Source organism: Salvia hispanica, chromosome 4 (assembly GCF_023119035.1).
Source record: "Salvia hispanica cultivar TCC Black 2014 chromosome 4, UniMelb_Shisp_WGS_1.0, whole genome shotgun sequence".
NCBI classification, from domain to species: Eukaryota; Viridiplantae; Streptophyta; class Magnoliopsida; order Lamiales; family Lamiaceae; genus Salvia; species Salvia hispanica.
In genome coordinates this window covers 9,041,516-9,048,363 of record NC_062968.1, presented here as the reverse complement: position 1 = coordinate 9,048,363, position 6,848 = coordinate 9,041,516, and the positions used below count along the sequence as shown (strand labels likewise).

Here is a 6,848-nt window from a genome sequence, read left to right as displayed (position 1 = left end):
ACTAACTCGGGTACTATCCAACAGCGACATCATCTTCTTCAACCAAATTGCGTAAAAACTCATAAGAAAAACAACATGAACGAAATCAGAGCAGAGCAAACTAAATCTAAACCAATTTGATGCATAACAACGAAGAACTAAACGGATCTACAGATGCTAGACGAAGTAAAACAGGAAACAAGCAGAAAACTCAAATCCATCCAACAACTTCCTTTTCTCACTTCGGATCCAACCTCAGACGCTAAATCCACTCCGGATCCAAGCGTCCGACACAAACTCCACCCAACAGAAACACTTCATCACTTCAGATTTAAACAACAACCTTCACTCAGTCAACAAACCACAGATCTATCACCAAATTCCCAGATCGAGTACCACAACAGCAAAATAAAACAGAGATCGACATAAAACTTGTTAAAATAAACTCTCAGCAGTAAGATCTACGTAAATCAACTTGAAATATCACAACTAAACGCAAACCAACAGAAGCGAAAAGTAACAAGTAACATCAACAGCCAAGTCGACTCCCGAAAGTGAAGTTCGACCGCAAAAGTGCAAAACAACTGAAATTAAAAGAGATTGTATCTTCGTCCACACGCGGACGGTGTTGCAACTGAGACTTTCTAAAGAAATGAACCCTTTCGTAACCCGAACTACCCCAGATCTCCCATTCCCAAGTGTGTGTTATGTGTGTGAGCTAAAAAAAAGTGAAAAAAAGTGATAGATAGATGATATTGTGCGTTGCATGCTCTTCTATTTATAGGCGTTAGAGTGGGGTCCAGCGAGGTATAGATAGACTTTGTTGCCCTCAGCCACTGACTCCCTCCGTCACGCCTTCTTTTCCTTTGAATTATGCTCACTTCACTTCATTCCTTTGCTAGACCGTTTCCTTCATCATTCCCTCGATCTAGCGATTTTATCACACACCTGGCTTAGGAAACATGTTAGACCCAACAAATTGTAACGCTTTTCACCATATAACTGATGCATGAAATTAGCCTTATCAATTGGTCCTCAGTTAACATAATTGTCGGGTTAATATGTTTGGTACCTAATGTCAAATTTGCTAGTTTTTTTTTACTGTTATTGAATTTGCTCCAGCATGCACGGATTTTCTCACATTCATAGAACTTCCTTGAGTTGCTGTATTTGGTATCAAATGGACTAGTTTGATAATTTTGAAACCATTTACAAATATCTCATGTCATAAAACTGTTCTTTTTTGTTGCATTACTATTCTTTCACCTTGAACTTAGTCGATCCTGCTTTTCTTTAAACCATTAGTGACACTTTTTAGTCGATGGATCCGTGCTTCTTTATCTGAGGAATGTTTAACCCTTCTTTGTCAACAATTTGAAAGAGCAAAAATGTAAATTCAAGATTAGTAATAGAAACCATTAAAGATGTGTTTGGTACATAGAATTCGAGGTATGATGTTGGAATTGGTGCTTTTGATTCCAAATATGCTACTCCTTTCGAATATAAAATATATGACGTTGATTTGAATGCGTAATTGGTATTTGGACGGGTGGAGTATTTGGTACCACAAAAATGTTTGGATTTAAAATTAGTTTTCAAATCAATTCCAATTTCAATTTTTTATTCTAAATTCCAATTTCACATTCTTATAATTATATAATTTAAAATTTTATAGGCAAGGTAAGTCTTTTCAAATAATTATAAAATTAAACAGCTCTCAATCACATTGTAAACACACCATCCACCCACAAATACTGAACGTAACACACATGTTATGCACAAAACATTCATTGCGCACACACCAAGTATTGCATACGAATACAACACATACATTGCACACACATTACATACAATACATGTTATTTTAAAACCTCTATTTTCCACAAATGGGGACTATTTTTGGTGGACGGATAGAGTAATTGTTCACTTATCGAACAAAAAATTTGTATATATCATACAATATAATTAAAGCTATTTGGTTGGAAAAATCATGAAACTTTGCCGAAATTTGGTATTTTTGACAACATTTAAAGTTGGTTGGATAAATAACGGAATTTAACAGTTGTGCGAATTTCACACAGTGATTATTTTTAACCATGACTAAAACTGAAGTGAGTTTTCTAATATCATGTGTGGCATATGTGTCATTTATAATAGACGTGTGTTAATACATCATATGTATGGGCTTATTCATTTCCAAGTAACAATCGTATTATTTGGCTTCTAATTTCTAAGTAATGATGGTCATGATAAATTCGAACAATTGTTAAAGTTCGTGATTTATTTGACCAACGTTGAAGATTGTGGAGAATACTGAATTTCGGCAATAGTTTAAAGTTTTTCCAACCAATTATCCTATAATTAGTACTTAATCTACTAAACAAGTTCTTTTGAATTAAATTAAAATGCTATAATTTCAAATTAATTCCAATATATTTTTACCCATTGTACCAACTACCAAACACATCCTAAAAGTTTTTATTTTCGAATGAACTATGACTGAATTTGCATTCTAACTTTTGATTTTGGAATTTTATTTAAAACAATCAACATCAAACTACGAATTATGTGGTACTAAAATTTACTATGTTGAATGCAAATCGCCATGCAACAGGACAAAGCAAAGATTTCCGGTTAGAGCGGTTGGGATCTATCAATTTAACAGCTGGAAGAGAAGAGAAGTGGAATCAAGCAAGAGAGAAGGGCTGCATTGTTATTCTTGACAATTGTTTGAGCAAAGAGTCCAGAGATTCTCTGCGGTACCTTTCTTAATACTTAGCTTCTTGTATAGTCCCAATCAAGAAATCAACCTATTTTCTCGCTCTATCTTTTGAGTTACATCACCATGATTAATTTACATTCATTCTATTTTTTTATTTTTTGAGTTGAGATTCGAAATAATTAAAGTTGAGCTCAAGATCTCTCTGTTATAGATACAAAAAAAGAAGAAGATGACATGGTACTACAATGAAGCAAAAAATGAAGGGTCACATCTGTTAGTAGGTGAAGATACAACAAATATATATGTAGTAGTATTTGTGAGTTAGTGAGTGAGTGAGAGACACCTTGTTTCCTAAGATAGCTGATCAATGATTCAGCTAAAAATACATGTAACATAATATATGAGACAGTGTTTGTATGATCTACTTGTCGACTATCGCTTTCGCTTGGACTTGAGAGACTGCGAATTGCTATGCCAGTTTCGCTTCCTTTGGTTTATGAACCAATTGTTTATCTGCTTCAGCTGCAAACCCGTCTTCTCCACTAGCTTCGCCTTGTCCTCCTCCTGAATACCAAACCCCACTCATTCATTACATAATTTTGACCACAAATCAGATTTAAGAGACTTACAGTGGGATAAGGCCACTTCGAGTGTTGCTGCCACCAATTCTTTAGCACACTCGTTGTGTCACCCGGCAGCTTCCCTGCCCTTCTCTTCCTTAGTATTTCCTCTCTCACGTCTTCGATTCTTGATTTGAATCCCTGCAAAATAAGTAGTTTCTTTAGATCATCATATGTTCTCACACCTATATATTGTTTAACAATGTTTCACCTGTTTTAATTCTATTTTGAGTTCTTGCCTCACTCGCTCCATTAAACTTCTCTCCGACTCTGTGGGTAGCAATGGTCCGAATCCTATCAGGTCATGCCCGTCGCCTACTGATTGATCCAAAGAGAAATCCATTTGCAGCTCATCCTCATCATCTGACATTGTTACACCACTTCCTTCTCCAAGTGCTTCCCCTGTTCACATTCAAACATATTAATCATCTCTACAATAACGATTCGTTATTTATCCATAATGACTCGAATCCTTACTCGAATCCTTAACCTATTGAATACAAAAGCAATGTCTTCATCGTCAAGAAAGACTTTTATGTTATAGTAACATTAATATACATGTGCTCTTTTAACATTTGAAGACTACATAACTTCATGATTCATTTTAGATGATATCTATACATAGTAAAAAGACCAATATATATTTCAATAAAATAAATAGCTCATTCACCTAAACGCCATTAAACAAAATGAATATTTTAGAAATGAAATTGTCTTCAACTACCCTAGGTAGTTGGGATTTTAAATCAAAGCTCTAGTTGCTTCAAGCTACAATAATACATTTAGCAATGCAACAATAACAAGCAATATAAAGTAAGATTTTGAAATGCATGAATCCTAACCGGTTGTTAGTGGAAATATAGTTATTTAATTGTTGTTACTTTGATTGTCAGTTTGTTGTGCAAATCCCTTTATCACTCAAACCCAACCTAAAATCTCTTCCTAACTAAATAAATACAGTAAATCTTTTCATAGAGAGCACCCCAACGGTCCAACCACCTCTTGTTGTAAGGTAACACTATCTCGCAAAATAGCCCAAATCACTTTCTTATCCTCCAGCCTACCAAAAACAATCAAGCCATCCATGCTATTTATTCCCATACCAATTAAAAAATTACATTGATTCAAGCCGAAGTGGAATAAATATAGATTTCCACGCCGAATCACTCTAGAGAATGACTGAACATAAAAAGAAACGAAACTAACCGATACAAGAACTCAATTCTTTGAATCTCATTTACTATTAAATTGTCCAAAAGCTAACATTAAAACTAACAATAAAGTCCATATAAGTAAAAAAAAATTCTATTACTAATTGGAAATGAAAAGAGAAACTCAATCCGAGATAGAATTTTATTCAAACGACACTTTTGATCCTAATTAGAAACGACACTTTTGATCCTAATTAGAAACGACTGCGGAAGTACTAATAAATTTAATCCTTATGGGGATAGAATTAGACTCCAACAAAATAACTGAAATCAAATACTCCCCTCCGTCTAGGCCTGTCAAAATGAATATCGGGTATTGGGTACCCGATATCCAAACCCAAAAAAGTCGGGTATTTGGATATCCGATACCCAATTTTTCGGGTTTCGGATCGGGATGGGATAGTGAGATTTTTTGGATTGTCGGGTATACCCGAATTAACCGATTTTTTTAAAATTTAATAAATTATGTATATGTTAATACTTTGCCTATTTTAAAACCAAGTCCACTGCGATTAATACTTTGAGACTTTATTGTGTATATATGTGTTAATAATTGGCAGCATAATAAAAATCTCAAATCGGGGATATATTTCGAATTTTCGATGAACTTCTTTTAATTATTAGTGTTAATATTTATCTATAAAACTTATTCATTTTATTTAATGTGAGTTGATACAAGATATGTTTTGGCAATGGTTTAGTTTCAAATTCATATGAAAGGTAATTATCTTTATGGATTAATATTGTTTAATTACTTTTGTTTGAGGATGAAATGCTCATTTTGTGTTTAGTGTCATTTTTTCTCAGAAATTCAAACTACTTCAAGTTTGTATTTCTAAAAGTTTGTGGTTAATTTCCCCCCAAAAAAAAGAAAAATCCAAAATCGGGATTGGATCCCCGAAATCAAATTCGGATCGGGTATTGGGTATCAGTTTTGGCAAATTCGGGATCGGGTATCCAAAATTTTCGGATCAGGTATCTGCGGGTACCCAATTTGACAAGCCTACCTCCGTCCCATAAAATATGAGTAATGGGTATGAAACGGGAATTAAGACAAATTGATAAAGTAAGAGAGAAGAGGAGAATGGTATGGTAAAGTAAGAAAGAGGAAGAGAATGGTGGTTAAAGTAGTGTTAGCGGATAGTGAGACCTACATTATTAAATTGATATAACTTGCACATATTTTTTTGAGATGAACGAAAATGGAAAATGGAAAGTGCACATATTTTTATGGGACAGAGGGAGTATAAAATTACAAAATATTACTCCAAAAGATAAAAACTCCTATAACAAGTTTCCATCTTTATCACAAAACTCATCATACCCACCTCAATATGCATAATTATCAAAACTAGTTTATGTCTTATCTAGGGTTAAAAAAAATTGGATTATATAGAGAACAATGAAAATAACTATAAAATGTGTGCGTTTCTTATACTCTTATTGTTTCTATACCCAATAATTAAGATACAGTGTGCATAAAATTTTGTAGAGATAAATATAGAGAGAGATGAATGTTACCAGTGAGAGATTGCAAATTCTGTTCAATTTCACGGCAAGCCATAACTGCTTCAACAGCATGAACTCTGACATGTTGCTGCAGCTGCTCCCGAAATGAGCACAAAACTAACACATACTGCGCCTGTCCACACAAAATAAAAATCGAATCTTTACACAAAATACAAATCAATCTCTGAAAAGAACAAAAACCCACGAAAGAACATAGATATTTAGTAAATCCCACCATGGAAAACAACAAGAAACCACAAAGGAAAAAAAAATAAAAAAGGTACCAAGAAATTGTCAAGCTCCTGGCTTTGAAGTGGTGAGGAAGAGTGGGCTTGATTCTGAGCATAAGAGCGCAAGATGTGGTGAGAGTGAGAGAGGTGCGCATCGATAAGGGGGAGCTGATCGATCGGCGTGGCGACACGAAGGCAGGCCACGTGTGCCGACAGCAGCTGCTCATAGAGAGGGTGGGCGGCGATCTCCGCCTTGAGCTGCTGGTGCACCATCATGCTCATGCCTTGTTCTTGCATTTTTTCAATAAAGATCCAACCTTTATGTGTTTATATATGGCCCCTTTTACCGAGAAAAAGAGGAGAGAAAAAAGGTGATGTTGAAGTTTGAAGTGATGAGGTGAGGACCACTTGGAAAAGGTTTTCTTGTTCACACAAACACAAGCATAGCCTTCCCTTGCTGTTGCTGATGTGATATATTCCTTGTGTATGAAATATTATTGAAGTGTAACTGGGCGTAGATTTTAAGGATGTCCACAATAGGATGGACTTGTCCAAGCCCAAGCTACAAAAACTTGGC

At 34.9% G+C, this 6,848-nt stretch overlaps 1 protein-coding gene across 2 annotated transcripts; it reads right to left on the bottom strand.

Annotated features, from left to right (window-relative positions):
* Window positions 1-2,947: 2,947 nt before the first annotated feature.
* LOC125219141 (homeobox protein HD1-like) lies at window positions 2,948-6,644 on the bottom strand. 2 transcript variants are annotated; one of them, XM_048121024.1, is made up of 5 exons: window positions 6,326-6,644; window positions 6,054-6,174; window positions 3,533-3,723; window positions 3,331-3,462; window positions 2,948-3,282 (listed from the first exon to the last, which is right to left on the bottom strand). In XM_048121024.1, exons 1-5 carry the CDS (start codon window positions 6,566-6,568, stop codon window positions 3,244-3,246), a joined length of 726 nt encoding a protein of 241 aa, XP_047976981.1. In that variant the 5' UTR covers window positions 6,569-6,644; the 3' UTR covers window positions 2,948-3,243. The 2 variants fall into 2 exon arrangements, with proteins under 2 accessions (XP_047976981.1, XP_047976980.1); XM_048121023.1 differs by having other exon boundaries at window positions 2,948-3,265; window positions 6,326-6,623.
* Between the last annotated feature and the right edge of the window lie 204 nt (window positions 6,645-6,848).

Coding starts and splice junctions, on each gene's coding strand:
- LOC125219141 (XM_048121023.1), bottom strand. CDS start 6,568: ATGCAAGAACAAGGCATGAGCATGATGGTGCACCAGCAGCTCAAGGCG. Junction 6,175..6,325: donor AGGAGCTTGACAATTTCTTG/GTACCTTTTTTA, acceptor TTGTGTGGACAG/GCGCAGTATGTGTTAGTTTT. Junction 3,463..3,532: donor TCAAAATAGAATTAAAACAG/GTGAAACATTGT, acceptor CTTATTTTGCAG/GGATTCAAATCAAGAATCGA.